The 18,353-nt window shown below is 37.5% G+C and overlaps 1 protein-coding gene, 2 non-coding genes and 1 pseudogene across 6 annotated transcripts; 3 read left to right on the forward strand and 1 right to left on the reverse strand.

The window, feature by feature from the left end:
- Nucleotides 1–230: 230 nt before the first annotated feature.
- Nucleotides 231–3,290, reverse strand: LOC125216030 (riboflavin synthase-like). 3 transcript variants are annotated; one of them, XM_048117633.2, is made up of 2 exons: nucleotides 2,378–3,290; nucleotides 231–624 (listed from the first exon to the last, which is right to left on the reverse strand). In XM_048117633.2, the coding sequence occupies exon 1, from the start codon at nucleotides 3,225–3,227 to the stop codon at nucleotides 2,379–2,381; it is 849 nt and encodes a 282-aa protein (XP_047973590.1). In that variant the 5' UTR covers nucleotides 3,228–3,290; the 3' UTR covers nucleotides 231–624; nucleotide 2,378. The 3 variants fall into 3 exon arrangements, with proteins under 3 accessions (XP_047973590.1, XP_047973589.1, XP_047973588.1); XM_048117632.2 differs by having other exon boundaries at nucleotides 231–621; nucleotides 2,378–3,289; XM_048117631.2 differs by having other exon boundaries at nucleotides 231–609; nucleotides 2,378–3,287.
- A 4,909-nt stretch (nucleotides 3,291–8,199) lies between these two features.
- On the forward strand, nucleotides 8,200–8,280 carry TRNAL-AAG (transfer RNA leucine (anticodon AAG)). Its single transcript has one exon. It is a non-coding gene; the product is annotated as a tRNA-Leu (tRNA).
- Nucleotides 8,281–11,508: 3,228 nt separating this feature from the next.
- On the forward strand, nucleotides 11,509–17,573 carry LOC125209437 (callose synthase 12 pseudogene; annotated as a pseudogene). The gene is made up of 2 exons (XR_016136345.1): nucleotides 11,509–17,043; nucleotides 17,240–17,573. The product of XR_016136345.1 is annotated as a callose synthase 12 pseudogene (transcript).
- Nucleotides 14,681–14,761, forward strand: LOC125217206 (small nucleolar RNA J33). Its single transcript, XR_007175625.1, has one exon. It is a non-coding gene; the product is annotated as a small nucleolar RNA J33 (small nucleolar RNA).
- Nucleotides 17,574–18,353: the final 780 nt, after the last annotated feature.

Here is an 18,353-nt window from a genome sequence, read left to right on the forward strand (position 1 = left end):
CGCTTTTAACACTTTAGTTCCAATTAAAAAACTAATGCTAATTAATCAATTAATTAACTATAACGACAAAAGATGTGGTGTACCTTCAACGACGGCATAGTTATAGTATTAGATAAACGTGAACTTCATTAATCCCATCTCCATCATTCACATTTGAAATCACCAACAATTTTAATCACATAATACATGCAATAATTTGTTTAATATAGCATAAGTTTGTTTGCTGAATATGACATTCAAAACAATTATTTGTATACAATCACATCAAAGTGAACTATGGGGAGCAATTATTATTGTTTATTACAGATGTACATCACACTGTGATTGTGTTTTTCACTATAATGAAAAGTTGCCAATAAAGGGTAGATGCAAAATAACCAAAAAAAAGTAGTGAGCTTTGTTGTTTGTCCATAAAGAAACGGTAGAAAACATAAATATTACAGTACTATTTTGTATTGGTGTAATGAATGATTTTGCATCATATTTGTTGTGGAAAGAGCTACCTCTTGATACTAACTCCAGCTCCAACAAAAATACCAACACGAACATGAACACCGAACACAAACATAAGATTCCTATCAATGGAGTTCACAGCAGCAAACACTAATCCTGCCAAAGAGACTTCTTTCAATTCAATATTAGGAAATATGCTTAGCAAATCTGATATTTCATGAAAGTAAAAGCAGATTATTCTGGAAATTAACAAATTAAATGACGTCTGTAATCAAGAAGCATGTCGAGTAAATCAAGACCAACAAAGAATGATTCAAGCAGGAACCAACGGTCCAGAAACACAAGATAGTTGAAGCGTTTCAAGCATACAGAATGCTGCTAACTAAGATACAGTAACTTGAAAAACTGCATGCCTACGGCTGTAATACATTATTGAACTATGTATTTGGTTCATGACACAAATGCATTCTACCAAAATATCGACTTCATATATAGCCAGTGTCTGAAAATTTGGCCGAGGTAGCGACTGGCCACAGCATTATTTCAGGCATTGTTGAATGAATATAGTGCTTTACATAAATAGGACTTCAACAACCAATTAGAGCAAAAAAAATAGTATTGATTAAATACTAGAAAGTGAAGACACCCCATCTCCAATTACTGCTCAACAAGTAGTCATTTAACACACTAAGTTCCCGAGTGGCTCCTAGCTAACTTTAGAAACACTGCTTCATAAGTCTTAAATTAATCTAATCAAGAAGTCACACCTAGCAAGAAAGGAGTATCTTGTTTCTGTTGGTAGGAAAAGTTTCTATCTTATTAGGATTTAGAAGGTATAAACTCAAGCAGATATCTAAAGTTGTAAAAGGTCGACTTCTTATAGGTTGATTCTGAAAATTCACCCTAGGTGGCTACTGGCTACAGCATTATTTCAGTCATTGTCGAATGAATATGGTGTTTTACGCAAATCGGACTTCAACACCTATCAGACCTAAGAAGCATTGAATAAATACTACAAGTGAAAATATCCCATGTCCAATTAGCTCAACATAAAGCCACTTAACACACCAAGTGCCCGAGTGGCACCTAGCAAACTTTAGAAGCACTACTCATAAGTCTAATATTCTTCTAATCAAGCAATAAGAACTATAGCAACAAAAGGAATGACTTGTTCTGTTGTTCTAGCAGCCCAACTTAGGCCACCTCAGCAAAGTTTCAGTTGCTGAATGCACGTGGTAGGAAAAGTTTCTATCTTTTCATGATTTAGAAGCTATAAAGTCAAGTAGATATCCAAACCAAAGAGCCAGTACTCAACAACTACATCATGGTTTTCAAACTATCAGCAATCTAGTTAGCCTTGTAATAATTGTAGTGATTGCGAGTGAGCAAACTAAGAACCCAGGTGTCCATTCCAACAAGCAACAAATAGTTCCGTTTCTCCAGTTTTTCAACCAATAAGCTACTAGGCATGACTACATACTTCACCTTCGTGCAATACATTCACAATGTTTGGTTGCCACATTGCATATTTCACAAAGGAAGAATTTTAGCATCTCAATCCAAGGTTGGATATATGTTCAATAAATTCTAGCACTTCAACACACTACACCCCTCAAAACACATACGAAACAACAGTGCAGACAATGCTACCATACTTAATCAAAGAAACGCATCAAACACCACAAATGATCAGAAGCAAGTAGCCCAAAACAAGGCATACATAGCACATAAAACACAAGTGTAAAAAGCATTACTTCACAAAGCTTTGAACAAATTCACTGCCAAAACATATAAGAAACGACAATGAAGATAATGTAACCTAGCTCATCAAGAAACATACTAACAAACACAACAAATTGTCATAAGAAAATATCCAAAAACCAGGCATGCATAGCACAAAAAACAAAAGTACAAAAAGCATTACTTCAAGATGATTTGAACGAATCCACAAATCCGCTCCCAAGCAGCCTCTCTACATACTTCCCCAAAATATCAACCTCCAAATTCACCTTCTGCCCAACTTTCTTCAAAGCAATCACAACTTTCTGCTGTGTGTAAGCCACCAACATGAAATTGAAACACCCTTCATCATCAAACACATCCACCACAGTCAAACTTGTCCCATCCACAGCAATAAATCCCTTAGGCACAATGTACCTCAAAATCTCCCTCCCAACCTTGACTTTCACCCACAGTGAATCTCCCTCCGGCCTCAACTCCACTATTTCTCCAGTCCCATCGACGTGCCCCTGCACAAAATGTCCCCCCATTCTGGTGCTAGGGCTCAGCGCCCTCTCCAAATTGACCAAAGACCCACTCTCCAATTCGCCCAGAGAGGTCTTCCGCAGCGTCTCCGGCGCCAACCCAACCGAGAATTCGGACGAAACGGTGTCGAATTCAGTCACCGTTAGGCAGGTTCCGTTGACCGCGATGCTGTCGCCCAAGTGCACGCCTTCAAGAACGGTTTTTGCTTGGATTTTCATGGTGAAACTGTCGGGTTGGTCGAAACCCAGGTGCTTGATTGTGCCCATTTCTTCAACTATTCCAGTGAAAAGGGATTTCACTGTGGTGTTGGCCAATTTGGGCTGGTGGGGTTTGGAGGGTTTGGTGAAGATGGATGAGAGTGGGGGCTGTTTTAGAGCTAGCTTGGAGTGGAGCTGAGGCTGCCGCGGCGGTGCAGCTGCGGAAAGGTCGGAAATTGAGAGTATTCTGGCCGCCGTCAATGGATTCCGGCGAGGGCCGGAGAGGAGGGTAGGTGGGCAAGATAGAGCCATTTTTTCTTTCAAATTGGCGGAAGGAAAAAAGACGTTTCTTAAGACTTTATATTTATCAAAATAGAAAAAAAAGGTAAGGAAGAGGAGGAGAAAACTTACGAGAGAATCGAGAAGAATTGTTCTTTTAATATAATACTACCTCCGTCCCCCAAAACTTGACACAGTTTACTATTTTGGTCCGTCCCCAAAAACTTGACACACTTCACTTTTTTCATTTTTGGTAGTGGATCTCATATTCCACTAACTCATTCCTACTCACATTTATTATAAAACTAATACTTTAAAAGTAGGACCCACATCCCACTAACTTTTTCAACACACTTTCCATTACATTTCTTAAAACTCGTGTCAGGTCAAACCGTGTCAAACTTTGGGGGACGGAGGTAGTACACATTTTATTGATTAGTTAAAATTACTACCCCCGTTTTTTTCTATATTAACAAATATAAATATTAATTAATTAGGCGTATTAATATTGATTAGTTGTGCTTTGGTAAATTACGTAATTTGGTACTCCCTCTGTTTCTTCATAGTTGAGGCGGAACTTTTCGGTACGAAGTTTTAGAATTGAATGTTGGGTGTGTTAAATAAATAGATAGATAAAAAAGTAAGAGAGAGGAAAATGTAGAGAGAATAAAGTATAAAGTGAATAAGAGCATCCGCAACGCTGTTTCTTATCCGTCTCTTAACCGTCTTATCTCTTCACTATTCATGGGCCCCACTGTACTTTTCAGCTCATCTTTTAACTAAGAGACATCACCTGCATCCCTCCATCTCTTAACCATCTCTTAACCATCTCTTAACTATTCATTCAATTTCATTTTTTATTTTTAATTCCAACAAATTCAATTAATAAAAACACGCTTCATTAAAATAAAATAAATATAACAATTTAAAAGCCTAAAAAATAATAAAAAAATACATAATTTAAAATCCTAAAAAATAAAAAAAATACATAATTAAAATACTGTAAATTAAACTATAAAAACTACTCTGCCAGCGAATCATCATCCCCCGAAGTCGGCGGTGCACCTATACCAAGTTGAGCTCTCATGTACTCAATTCCGACCATATGGGCTGAAACTTGGCCAGGAGTCATTTTTGAAAGGTCAGCCATCGTGCCGACCAGGTACATGGACATTAGGGTGTGCGAGCCCATGCCCGTGCCGGAGCCCGAGCCCTCGCCCGCTGGCTTGATTCGCCGCGGCCCCTCCCTCTCCCCCTCGCTCTAGCCGCCTTCGCCGCCTTGTTCCCTTGCGGCCGACGTCGTGTACCGGAAGAAGACCCCCCTGCATCATCGGTTGGCGTGCCCTCACGTGAGGTGTTGCCTTCGCCGCCATCACTAGACGAGTAGTCGCGCCGTGTGCTTCGTTCGTTTCGAGCCCGACTCGACACCGCCAGCCAACCTTTCAAGGTGGTGGACTTGCGACCAAACATCGACAAGCTTGAAATCTTTGCCGACGTCGTCTTTGAAGACCCGCAACGCCACTCTCAGAATGTCGGCTCCACTTGCTCCGCTCTGATAATTCGCCTCTTCTCCCCTGTATATTGCGCAAAAATTTTTGACATCTCTGTCGCATCGGTCCCAATGACTGCGGAGCATCTTCACGTTGCGGGCAACGGTCTTCTTCGGCCTTCGTGCGTTGTAAACTTCATGACTTTTTGCCAGAAACACTTGTTGGTTTGTTGATTCCCGACGACAGGATCGTACGAGACGCTGATCCAAGCGTCGTACAGAGCCAACGTCTCGTCTTGGCTGTATGGATGACGGGTGCCGTCTCCCACAACCTCTTCCTCCGCTTCCTCCGCTTCCTCCTCGGCATTGACGCCGAGCCTGAGGCTGATCCTGCCGGAGCCGGAGCCGGAGCCGGAGCCTCCACCTATTGGCCAGTCGGGCAAACTGCGTTCAGGCGCCAAAAAATTCTCTGGAATTTGGGATAATTCCGACGATTGCCCGTACCTCTGGGGGGGGGGAGGGATGATAGTATGCATCCACATCAAAATGTGGTGTTTGGTACGCTGGCGGGGTGGTTGAGGCTTGGGTGCCCGGCGACGAACCGGGAGTACCCAAACAGTTGTACATGCTCGCCCAATCGTCGAACGAGTTCAAGTCGAACCCGCCGGAGCGCCGCCTGCTGGAGCCGCCGCCGCCGCTGGAGTTTCCATCGCCAGACATTTTTTCAACAATTTGAGAGTAGTGTTTGTGTGTAAAATGGAAGAGGAATGAGAGTAGTGTTTGTGTGTAAAATGGTGAATGAAGTATGGAGTATATTTATAGAATAATAAAAGAAAAAAAAATTAAAATTCGACCGTTTGTTCCCAGCGGTCATTTGACCGTTTGAAATTTTTAATTTTTTTTAATTAAATTCGATTTTTTGAATTTATAAAAAAAAATTATTACGTCATAATTCCGACGCCCACTCGCGGGCCGGCGAGTGGGCGTCACGCCATGTTCTAGCGCGCGCCACGTGGGCGCGCGCATCGTCTCTCCAGCTCGAGGCCGGCCTCGCCGGCACGCGTTGCACCACGAGAAGTCTCGTCTCGTCGAGACGAGACCGAGCCAACATCGAGTCAGCGATGCGGATGCTCTAAAGTAGAGAGAATAAAGTAAGAGAGAGTAAAGTAAGAAAGAGGAAAAAGTTACCATATAAGAAAATACTCAACTATGAAGAAACGGAGGGAGTAGCTTTTAATTTTTTATATTAAGAATGGTTTCTTTTAGTCAAAGAATCGACAAAAAAATCTTTAATTTCAAACTAATATTTTATTATGCCAAATACCTACTAATTTCAAACTAAATATGCTATCAAGTATAACAAACAATAGTTAAGCAAATTATACTTAAAATATGCTAACAACACTTAAAATGTCAATAACTATTTGGCATTTATACGGAAATGTCAAAATAACTATTGTTTCACTTTTTATTAAAACTCACGTTAAGCAAATTTATCTTACTTACATTTTATCCATCTTTGTTAATATTTTTATTCACTTTTTATTTTATTTATGAGAATGTAAGTCCCTATTTACTTTTAATAATTAATAATAGAGTTCACATTCTACTACTTTCCATATTAATTATGGGTTCACTTTTGTGATTTTGTATGTCCCCAGTTAACTATTGACTTCACTATTAACTTACTCTTATATTTCACTCACATTTTATTACTACTATATAAAAATAAGATTTATATTTCACTAATATTTTTTCTTGACATTCTCTTATATTTTTTAAAATCTGTCTTAGATCACAAAAATAACTTATTTCACTAACTTTAATATCTATCATTCCTTAATATCAATACCGAAAATAAATAAGACTCTTGATGATAGATTGAGGAACTAATTATTTAAATAGTGAACTACAAAAATAGTCCTTGGACTATGCGTTTATCTCGCCAATAAACCCTGGACTTTAAAAATATCCTCAGACAACCCTGGACTAAGCGTTTATATCGAAAATGGTCCCTTTTCACTGTTTCGTGACGAAAATACCCTTTTAGGCGGGGGGGGGGGGGGGTTTGGGGGTTTGGGCAATTTGGTCTTTTTACATTTGAAATCTGACATTATTTCAATGATGTACTGAATCTGATTTTATTTCAAAATCATCATTATTCTTCCCTTTTGCTATCCTTTACTTTGTTTCTTTATTTCAATATTAGATTTAATTTTATAAAATTAAATTTTAAATTTCAATTTTTAAATATCTATAATTTTTTTGAATTATTAAAATTACTATTAAATAACAAATTAATAGTTTTAATCAATATTTGATAGTGTGTAATATTTAATCAATAAGGTACGACAGACGCCTTAGTTTTAATCAATATTTAATAGTTTTAATCATAAATAGATTATATAACACGATTTATTCCGAAATAAATATGCATATAATGTAAGACTAATATATTTTTCGTTTATTAATTTGAAAACAACCAAAATTAACTAGAAAATTTCAACAACATTCTCTTATATCAAATTTTTAGTCAACTTCATAATATTTTTAGTCAACTTCATAATATTTATTTCAAAATAAATCGTGTTATATGATCTATTTATGATTAGAACTATTAAATATTGATTAAAACTAAGGCGTCTGTCGTACCTTATTGATTAAATATTAGACACTATCAAATATTGATTAAAACTATTAATTTGTTATTTAATAGTAATTTTAATAATTCAAAAAATTTATAGATATTTAAAAATCGAAATTTAAAATTTTATTTTATAAAATCAAATCTAATATTGAATTAAAGAAACAAAGTGAAGGATAGCAAAAGGGAAGAAGAATGTTTTGAAATAATATCCGATTCAGTACATCACTGAAATAATATCAGATTTAAAATGTAAAAAGACCAAATTGTCCAAATCTCCCAAAACCTCCCAAAAGGGTATTTTCGTCACAAAACAGTGAAATAGGACTATTTTCGAGATAAACGCTTAGTCCATGATTGTCTGAGAATATTTTTAAAGTTCAGGGTTCATTAGTGAGATAAACGCATAGTCCAAGGTCTATTTTTGTAGTTCACTCTTTTTTAAAATTCATGTTAAATTAAAATGAGACTGTTATTGTTAAATGGAGGGAGTATTTGTCTAAACAAAATTTTAGTGATGAGTCGATTACTTTAATTCTTCTAATATTTTCTCCTCCTTGGTTATGATTATTTCCACTTTCCAACGCAGCATCTACCATGTTGATTGTTGAGTTCTTCTACTGAGATCGTGTAATTTTCTTGTGTATAATTGAGTTCACGTGATAAAAAAAAATAGTAATGACCTTACTATTAAAAAAATTAGATGAAAATAGATTAATTTTTTACAGCTAAAAATGATCTTCCTAATCATAAAGTATGTTGTCAATATCTGGCGACATGTTTTTTTTACCTCGACAGCTAACCTATCATATTTAATCTTGTAATACTGCCATATATTTATATATAATCTAATTATTAATCACTAAGTATAAGTCGAGATGGCCGAGTTGGTCTAAGGCGCCAGATTAAGGTTCTGGTCCGAAAGGGCGTGGGTTCAAATCCCACTCTCGACATTTATGTTTTTGTTTTAATAATTTTTAACTTTATGTTTATGTTTGTTTTAACAATGGCACTATATTTCGTAAATATGGAATAACAATTTTTGTTTTAATAATTTTTATGTTTATGTTTGTTTTAATAATGGTACTCTATTTCGTAAATATGGAATAACAACCTCACCTCGTTATCATATGGATTATGGAGTATTTTATTTCATTTTATTTCTGTTTTCATAATGGTACTATATTTCGTAAATATGGAACAACAATCTCACCTATCATTTATTTTATTTATTTTATTTATTTTTTAATAATATAATTTTTACTTTTATGTTTGTTTTAATAATGGTACTATATTTCGTAAACATGGAATCTCACCTCATTATCATATACTACTATCATACTATGCAATAAGATTTTTATATGTTTTTTAAATAATGGTACTATAGCTCGTAAATATGGAATAACAATATAATCATGTATGGAAGAAGCGTGGGCTCAAATCCACTGATCTCAACATTTAAATTTGTAATTTTATTTTTGTTTTAAGGGTATTATATATAATTTTTAATTATTTTTATGTTTTTAATAATGGTACTATTATATCTCGTAAATATGGAATGACAATATCACCTCATTATCATACATGCATAAGATTTTCTTCCTTTTGAAAAAGGAGCATATATAAATTTCCTTTCGCCAAAATTTATTGCCAAACACGACATACTTTCCATTAATTTGATTTATTCAGGAATAGGTTAAAACCACAACCGCCCTAAGTTGTATTGAGTAGGAGTAATATATAGTGGTGTAAAGGCTTTTTTTTTGCTCATCCATCTCTTCAAATAATTTAGTGTTACACAGAACTCCCCTATTTCTCAAGCAATTATAATTGATGGGGAAATCAACCACAGCCAATATATTCAGAGGAATATCTGCGCTTTTTTATTTTATAGCATTTATTATCATGTTTGTAACCGAGCAAAAGGTTCGAGCTGGTACCGTTGCGTTCACTGCCAAATACTCTCATTGGAATGCTCTCTCGTAAGTTATATTTCATCAGTACATGTCACGTCGTATATACACGTATAATATCGATGTCGTAGCATTTCACTTTCATTTTCTTTTTGTTTTTCAGTATCTAGCACTTTAATTTAATTTATATTTATTACTAATTATGATTCACTAAATTAATCAATTAGGGTTAATTATTATACATCTCTTCTAATGAAATTGTGACTAATAAATTTGCAGGTTTGTTTTATGGGTTAGCTTAATTCCTTGCATCTATAATTTTGGTGTTCTATGGATTCCTGCAGGGAGTAAGTTTTGGAGGCTTGTCATCTTACTCGATCTGGTATATTTTTTTAAATTTTTTTAATTAATATAGTGTTTCAATTGATAGCTAATTAAATGAAATTTTTGTTAAGTAAATTAGTACTTACTATTTATTTGTGCAGGTTATGTGTATTTTAAGCTGCGCAGCAATTGGAGCTGGGTGGCAAACATATTCACTATTTATTGAAGGGCATATAAATTCAATTTATGCAAATTGGTCTCCAATATGTGGCGTAGTCCCAATCTTCTGCCTCAGAACTTTGGTCTCTCTCGTTTTCTCTACTATTGGTTTTGTGTTTATCTTTTTGCTTACCGCTTATTGTGTTAGTGTTAGTGTCGGATTGATTCAGGATTCATGAAACCTTTAAACCATGACTACAGTTTTTGTGTTTTACTATTTCATATGAATAATTTACTCGTTTGTGTTTAGTAATGGAATTAATTATAGTTTTTTCATTTATTTTATCCGAATTTTAGAGCCATTTGCAACCTAATAAACATATGAAGAATATTTTGGAAAGGAATGGAATAGCTTGGCCTTTTATGTGCTAAAAAAGTAATGTAAAATAAAAGCAAATATTAATTCATATGATATGAGCCAGCAATTCTGGCATATATGGGATGACTAACTACCTTTTATACATGTGAGATTATATTATTATTGGCAATCAGTTTAATTGTGTTGCGTTTTTTAAGGGGCATTAAATAAATCAGCCGTTATCAAGTCGTATACAATTATCTTTAGCAGTTTTTTTACACAATATATGAAATGAATCACCACAATATCACCAAATTTAATACTATGAATCAAGCTTCAGCTTGTAGAATAATCCAATGCATAAACAATTTTTTCATATTCAAGCAATAAAATTAGAGGAGAATCCAATGTATAAACATTTTTTTCATATTCAAGCAATAAAATTAAAGGAGAACAAGAACAACTGAACAAGACAGAAAAATGCGAAGTATAATTACTAATTATCATAAATTGATGGAGTAATTTTTTTGACGTCGTTTGTCCTCCTCTGTGAGAGAGCATTTATTTTAATTCAACTTTATAAAATTGGCGTGCTTTTGTATTGACAGAAAATGAGGTGGCACGTTTGGTAAATTTTACCATTTTTCTCTTTCTTTATTCTTTATTCTTTATTAATGGAGTACAAAGTTTGAGTAGGATCACATGACTAGATTCTATATTTTTATTGTTTTTGAAGTTAAAGAAGATTCTACGACTAAAAATTACGCAAATTAGACGAATTCTTGACACTAAATACGAAGTTGTTTGACTAAAATTCAAGCAAAATAAAATTAGAGAATCTTTAAATTTAGTGTTTGCAATAAAATTAGAGAATCTTTAAATCTCCAAGGGAGAGGATAAATGAAAAGGTAAAAAAAAATAATTATTATATTTATTTATTCTTTATAAAAGTTTATGTTCTAATGGAAAAGGTATTTGAGGAGGTATTGTACCTTCTTTCATTTTAAGAAGGTATTTATACAAAATGTATAAAGTTAGTTATTTTGTTTGTCTTTTTAATTTACCTTTCCTTGGAGTCTATCACTTTTTAAGAAGGTATAATAATTTTTTTAAGAAGATAAATGAGAAATATACCTTTCCTCCCGGAGATGCTCTAAGGTAAGCCAATTTCATTCGAGTCAAAACAATATTCCAGAATCAACATTTAAACTTAAACACTTAATATTTCCTCTTAATTCAATATTATTTTGAAATATTCTAACGAACTAGTCAACGAATATCTTAATTTCCAAGTAAGTCTGACTCTTTTAACGATGTAAATTAATTTATTATATTTCAAATAATTGCCTCCAAAGAATTAACCTAGTCCAACAAAGAAAACCTTCTGAAAAAAGTTTGAACTTTACGGTACAACTACGTGAGCCAAAGGTACCACCGAAACATCTCTTTATCATATTTCCATCCGCCATTACCACCTTTTGAATAACTTAGCCCTCTCAATTCCCAATTTCCGCCATCAACGTCAATCTAAACCCCACCGCCGCCGCCGTAAACGCCACCACCGCGGCGGTCGCGGTTATTAATCTCGATAATCACAGGAATCACCTCCATCGCCTTTCCAAATTCCGCAGATCTCTGCGAATGCAGCTATGAATCAAAGCGGAGAGGAAGAAGACGTTTACAACATCATCCCCGTCCACAATCTCCTCGCCGATCACCCCTCCCTCCGATTCCCCGAGGTGCGCGCCGCCGCCGCCGCCCTCCGCTCCGTCGGGGACCTCCGCAAGCCTCCTTTCGCGCCATGGGAGCCTCATTACGACCTCCTCGATTGGCTAGCCGCGTTCTTCGGCTTCCAGGCCTCCAGCGTGGAGAACCAGAGGGAACACCTCGTCCTACACCTCTCCAACGCGCAGATGCGCCTCTCGCCGCCGGCTGACGACGCCGACGCGCTCGACCCGGCCGTCCTCCGCCGCTTCCGCCGCTCGCTCCTGAAGAATTACTCGAATTGGTGCTCGTACCTCAACGTCAAGTCGAGCGTCTGGTTCACCGAATCGCACTCGCGCCGCGGGGAGTCGGATCACCGGCGGGAGCTGCTGTACGTGTCGCTGTATCTCCTGATTTGGGGTGAGTCGGCTAACTTGCGCTTTGTTCCTGAATGTATTTGCTATATTTTTCACAACATGGCGATGGAAATGAATAAGATATTGGATGATTATATCGATGACAACACGGGGATGCCATACTTGCCCTCGGTGTCTGGGGAGAATGCTTATTTGAATAAAATCGTGAGGCCAATTTATGATACAATTAATGACGAGGTGGAAAATAGTAAGAATGGGACGGCGCCGCATTCTGCGTGGCGGAATTATGACGATATAAACGAGTACTTTTGGAGTAAGAGGTGTTTTGAGAAGCTTAAATGGCCGATGGATCTCCGGAGTAATTTCTTGGTGACGGGACACAAGGGGCGGAAGGTTGGGAAGACTGGGTTTGTGGAGCAGAGGTCATTTTGGAACTTGTTTAGGAGCTTTGATAAGTTGTGGATTATGCTGTTTTTGTTTCTTCAGGCGGCAATTATTGTTGCTTGGGAGGGGAGGGAGGACCCGTGGCAGTCATTGAGAAGTACCGAAGTTCAGGGTCGGTGCTTGACTGTGTTTATAACATGGAGTGCTCTGAGGTTCTTACAGTCTCTGTTGGATATCGGAATGCAGTACAGCTTGGTTTCAAGGGAGACTAAGTCTTTAATGGTGAGAATGATTTTGAAAACTGTGGTTGCGGCTGGGTGGATTGTTGTGTTTGGGGTATTTTACTGGAGGATTCTGGATCAGAAAGATCGTGATCTTAACTGGGATAGTGGCGCGACAAGGAGGAGAATGGTTAATTTTCTTGAGGTTGTGGTGGCTTTTCTTGCTCCAGAGCTGTTGGCTATGGCTTTGTTTGTGCTACCATGGATTAGGAATTTTTTGGAGAACACAAACTGGAGGATATTTTATATGCTGACGTGGTGGTTCCAGAGAAGCACTTTTGTGGGTCGAGGACTGAGTGAAGGTCTTGTTGACAACATTAAGTACAGCCTTTTCTGGATCGTTGTGCTTTCCACAAAGTTTGTTTTTAGTTACTTCATGCAGATCAAACCCATGATTGCTCCAACAAAGGCTTTGCTGGGTCTCAAAAATGTTACTTATGAGTGGCATGAGTTCTTTGGCCACAGTAATCAGTTTGCAGTTGGGCTGTTGTGGCTTCCAGTTATTCTGATTTACCTAATGGATATCCAGATTTGGTACTCAATATACTCTTCATTTGTTGGTGCTACAGTTGGGTTGTTTGATCACTTGGGTGAAATTCGGAATATGCAGCAGTTGAGGTTGAGATTTCAGTTTTTTGCCAGTGCTCTCCAGTTTAATCTTATGCCTAAGGAGCAGCTCTTGAATGCAAGAGGTAATATTAAGAACAAGATCAAGGATGTCATTCATCGATTGAAGCTGAGATATGGACTGGGCCGGCCATTTAAGAAACTTGAATCCAATCATGTCGAGGCCTACAAATTTGCATTAATATGGAATGAGGTAATCAAAACATTCAGAGAGGAAGACATTGTCTCTGACCGTGAGGTTGAGCTTTTGGAGCTGCTTCAAAATGACGGGAATGATCCTACAAGTAACTGGGAAATTAGGGTGATTCAGTGGCCATGCGTGCTCCTGTGTAATGAGCTGCTTTTGGCACTGAGCCAGGCAAAAGAGTTAATAGATGCTCCTGACAGGTGGCTTTGGTATAAGATCTGCAAGTATGAGTATCGACGTTGTGCAGTTATTGAAGCATATGACAGCTTAAAGCATTTTTTGCCAGCAATTGTGAAGTATGATTCTGAGGAGCGCTCCATAATCAGAACTTATTTCCAAGAAATTGATCAAATTGTTCATACGGGAAAATTCACAAAAACCTATAACCTGACTGCCCTCCCCAAGATCTATGAAAAGTTGGTCCGTCTTCTTGATCTTGTCGTCAAGGTTGATTTAAATGCTGATAAGGTGGTGAATGCTCTTCAGGCCCTTTACGAGGTGGCTATCAGAGATTTCCTGAAAGATCCAAGAAACAGTGACCAGCTGATTGCTGATGGTCTGGCTCCTCAAAAGGCAGTTTCTGGTGAAGCATTGCTTTTTCAGAGTGCTGTTGAGTTACCTAGTTCAAGTAATGAAGCTATCTATCGCCGGGTTCGGCGGTTGCATACCATTCTCACCTCTCGTTATTCAATGCTAAAAGTTCCAGAAAATCTTGAGGCAAGACGTAGGATTGCCTTCTTTAGTAATTCCTTGTTCATGAACATGCCTCATGCTCCTCAAGTTGACAAAATGAGAGCCTTCAGTGTTCTAACCCCATATTACAACGAAGAGGTACTATTCAGCAAGGAACAGCTACGAACTGAGAATGAAGATGGGATTTCAACCCTTTACTACATGCAAACCATTTATGCCCGTGACTGGAGGAACTTCATTGAGAGGATGCGTAGAGAAGGGATGGAAAGTGAAAGAGAACTGTGGACAACTAGGCTGAGAGATCTTCGATTATGGGCATCATACAGAGGTCAGACACTTACCCGCACAGTGAGGGGAATGATGTATTACTACCGTGCCCTTGAGTTGCTGGCTTTTCTGGATTCTGCTTCTGAGGTGGACATGAGAGAAGGATCTCCACGACTGAGTTCCATGAGGCGTAATGATGAAGCAGACTGCTTGTTAGAGCTGTCACCCACTTCAAGAACATTGAGCAGAGCCAGTAGTTCAGTCAGTCTTCTTTATAAAGGGCATGAGCGTGGAGCAGCTTTAATGAAATTTACTTACGTAGTTGCATGCCAGATTTATGGTTCTCAAAAGGCGAAGAAAGATCCCCGGGCTGAGGAGATACTTTATTTGATGAAAATTAACGAAGCTCTTCGTGTTTCCTATGTTGATGAGGTACAGTCAGGGAGGGATCAGAAAGAGTATTACTCTGTCCTGGTTAAATATGACCAAAAGTTGCAGAAAGAAGTTGAGATATATCGGGTCAAGCTGCCTGGTCCGGTGAAGCTTGGCGAAGGGAAACCAGAGAATCAGAATCATGCGATTATATTCACCAGGGGAGATGCAATTCAAACCATTGACATGAACCAGGATAACTACTTTGAGGAAGCTCTAAAGATGCGGAATCTCTTGGAGGAATTCAAGTCTTTCTATGGTATCAGAAAACCTACCATCCTAGGAGTTCGGGAGCACATTTTTACAGGTTCTGTATCATCACTTGCTTTGTTCATGTCTGCTCAGGAGACGAGCTTTGTCACCTTGGGGCAGCGTGTTTTAGCAAATCCATTGAAAGTTCGAATGCATTATGGGCATCCTGATGTGTTCGACAGGTTTTGGTTTCTAACTCGGGGAGGCATAAGCAAGGCTTCCAGAGTAATCAACATCAGTGAGGATATTTTTGCTGGATTCAATTGCACACTGAGAGGTGGAAATGTTACCCATCATGAATACATCCAAGTTGGAAAGGGTAGGGATGTTGGGCTGAATCAAATCTCTATGTTCGAAGCCAAGGTTGCCAGTGGAAATGGTGAACAGATACTGAGTCGAGATGTTTATAGGTTGGGTCATCGTCTGGACTTCTTCCGAATGCTTTCATTCTTTTATACAACTGTTGGCTTTTTCTTCAATACCATGATGATTCTCCTCACCGTGTATGCATTTTTGTGGGGTCGGCTGTATATGGCATTAAGTGGGGTTGAAGGTGCTGCCTTGTCAAATGCCAATGATAATCGAGCACTTGGTACAATCTTGAACCAGCAGCTCATCATCCAACTTGGTCTCTTTACTGCCTTGCCAATGGTTGTGGAGAACTCCCTTGAGCATGGATTTCTGAACTCTATTTGGGATTTTCTAACAATGCAGCTCCATCTTTCTTCAGTGTTTTATACATTTTCCATGGGGACTCGTGGTCATTACTTTGGCAGAACAGTTCTGCATGGTGGTGCAAAATACCGTGCAACTGGCCGTGGTTTTGTGGTGCAGCATAAGAGCTTTGCTGAGAACTATAGATTATATGCCCGTAGCCATTTTGTTAAGGCTATTGAACTTGGATTAATACTTACTGTTTATGCTTCTTACAGCCCAGTTGCTAAAGATACTTTGGTGTACATAGCATTGACTATTAGCAGTTGGTTTTTAGTGGTTTCGTGGATTATGGGTCCCTTCATTTTTAACCCTTTGGGCTTTGATTGGTTAAAAACCGTGTACGACTTTGATGACTTCATGAACTGGGTATGGTTCAAGGGTGGTGTGTTTGCAAAATCTGAACAGAGCTGGGAAAAGTGGTGGTACGAAGAGCAGGATCATTTAAGGACGACTGGGCTTTGGGGGGAAATTCTGGAGACCATTTTGAACCTCCGTTTCTTCTTTTTCCAGTATGGTATCGTGTATCACTTAGGCATTGCTGCTGGTAGCAAGAGCATTGCTGTTTACTTGCTCTCATGGATATATGTGTTCGTGGCTTTTGGGTTTTATTTGGTAATAGCTTATGCTCGGGAGAAATATGCAGCAAAGGAGCACATTTACTACCGTTTGGTTCAGTTCCTTGTGATCATCTTTGGAGTAGTTGTTATAGTTGCCTTGCTTCAGTTTACCGACTTCAAATTATTGGATTTCTTCACCAGCTTATTGGCTTTCATTCCAACGGGCTGGGGATTCATATGTATTGCACAGGTCTTTCGCTCCTTTCTGCAGAAAACAATGGTTTGGGAGATTGTCATCTCTGTAGCTCGAATGTATGACATCATGTTTGGGGTTATTGTCATGGCCCCCGTCGCCCTTCTATCATGGCTGCCTGGATTCCAGAATATGCAGACTAGGATTCTCTTCAACCAAGCTTTCAGTCGCGGCTTACACATATCCCAAATTCTGGCTGGAAAGAAACCCAAGGCAGATGAGTGAGTTAAGGTATTACTTTCACCTACATCCCAGCTTTTATCCTACATTATATGAAATGATCGAGTATGAATACGAATATGTAATACCTCTACTCAATTTCTTCATTTACTGCTGTTATTATCTCCTTGTGTGTATCTATGTTCTGGCATGGTAGTTTTCCAGATGTATGGAATCGATGCTAAGAGAATTGAACTTTGAAATGCAGGTTTAGAGTTTACTTGTGAAAAATAGATAGAACACAGAGCTTAGAGTTCTAGTTTACAACCACAGAGCTGAAGATTCTGATTGTTTTTCGTCTTTGCCGGTTGCTCCATCTCTCTCTAGCTGTTGATAAATTTTCAGGTTTTTGATATTTCATTTGTTTGTGTTCATCAATTTATGACCCAGATTTTGTAAAAAAAAGTAGGAGGAAGTTGTGTTTTTTCATCTCCGAGTAAATATATTTTGCCAGCTTCATACCTTTATTCCTTCCAACTTTTCATTGTAACTAGCAAATCTGCAAACTCTCATGAGTTTTGAAGTTTTTTCATGCTTAGAAAGTCTCTTTATTCGTAGTCCTTGTCACTTGTGGTTCAAAATTGTACATATTCAAGAAATGCAAAGTTGATATTTGTAAAATATTAACAAAAATAGTGGGGGCCTAAATAAACAAAATACATGTTGGCGACTTCTCCACTAGTATGCATTGTCACTTTCTTGATTTGTTTTCATACTCATTTATTACTACGACTTCGCAAAATTTATTGATATACAAACAACGTGTTGAATCCACAACCATGGATGCATTATACGCAATATCAATTAAATTTTTATTTGATGCTTCATAATAATCGCCTAGAATCAAGCTAATGATTTCCTACATCAAGTGTGGCATATTACAATATTAGTATTACTCTAAATTTATGAATACTATAGTAAATTTTTAATCGCGAAAGAGTTGACACTTTCCATTTAAAACTATAAAAACATTTTCAATTTTTAAATCTTATGGACTGACTCACTCAATGATTAAACTAAAAACTTCGTGTGCCAACACTTAATAAAATAAAGTTAATAGCTGCGACCCAATCTGAGAATTCAATAAAAATTAAGTTACTCCAAATAACTAAACACCACATATTAGAATCTAATTATGTAAGTGATTTTTATATACCAAAGCCAATTTTCATTTGCAATAACATTGTTTAGTGGTTTGTTAATTACGTGTTAATCACATCAAGCTCATTATTGAGAATAATTTCAATCAATATTAGAAGCTAATTAATTTTAAATTACCAAATTAATGTGGCCCCACGTGGCCGTAATCACATTTTCCCATC

This window comes from Salvia hispanica, chromosome 3 (assembly GCF_029641045.1).
Source record: "Salvia hispanica isolate PSC_SH4W2 chromosome 3, Shi_PSC_v1, whole genome shotgun sequence".
In the NCBI taxonomy this organism is placed as follows: domain Eukaryota; kingdom Viridiplantae; phylum Streptophyta; class Magnoliopsida; order Lamiales; family Lamiaceae; genus Salvia; species Salvia hispanica.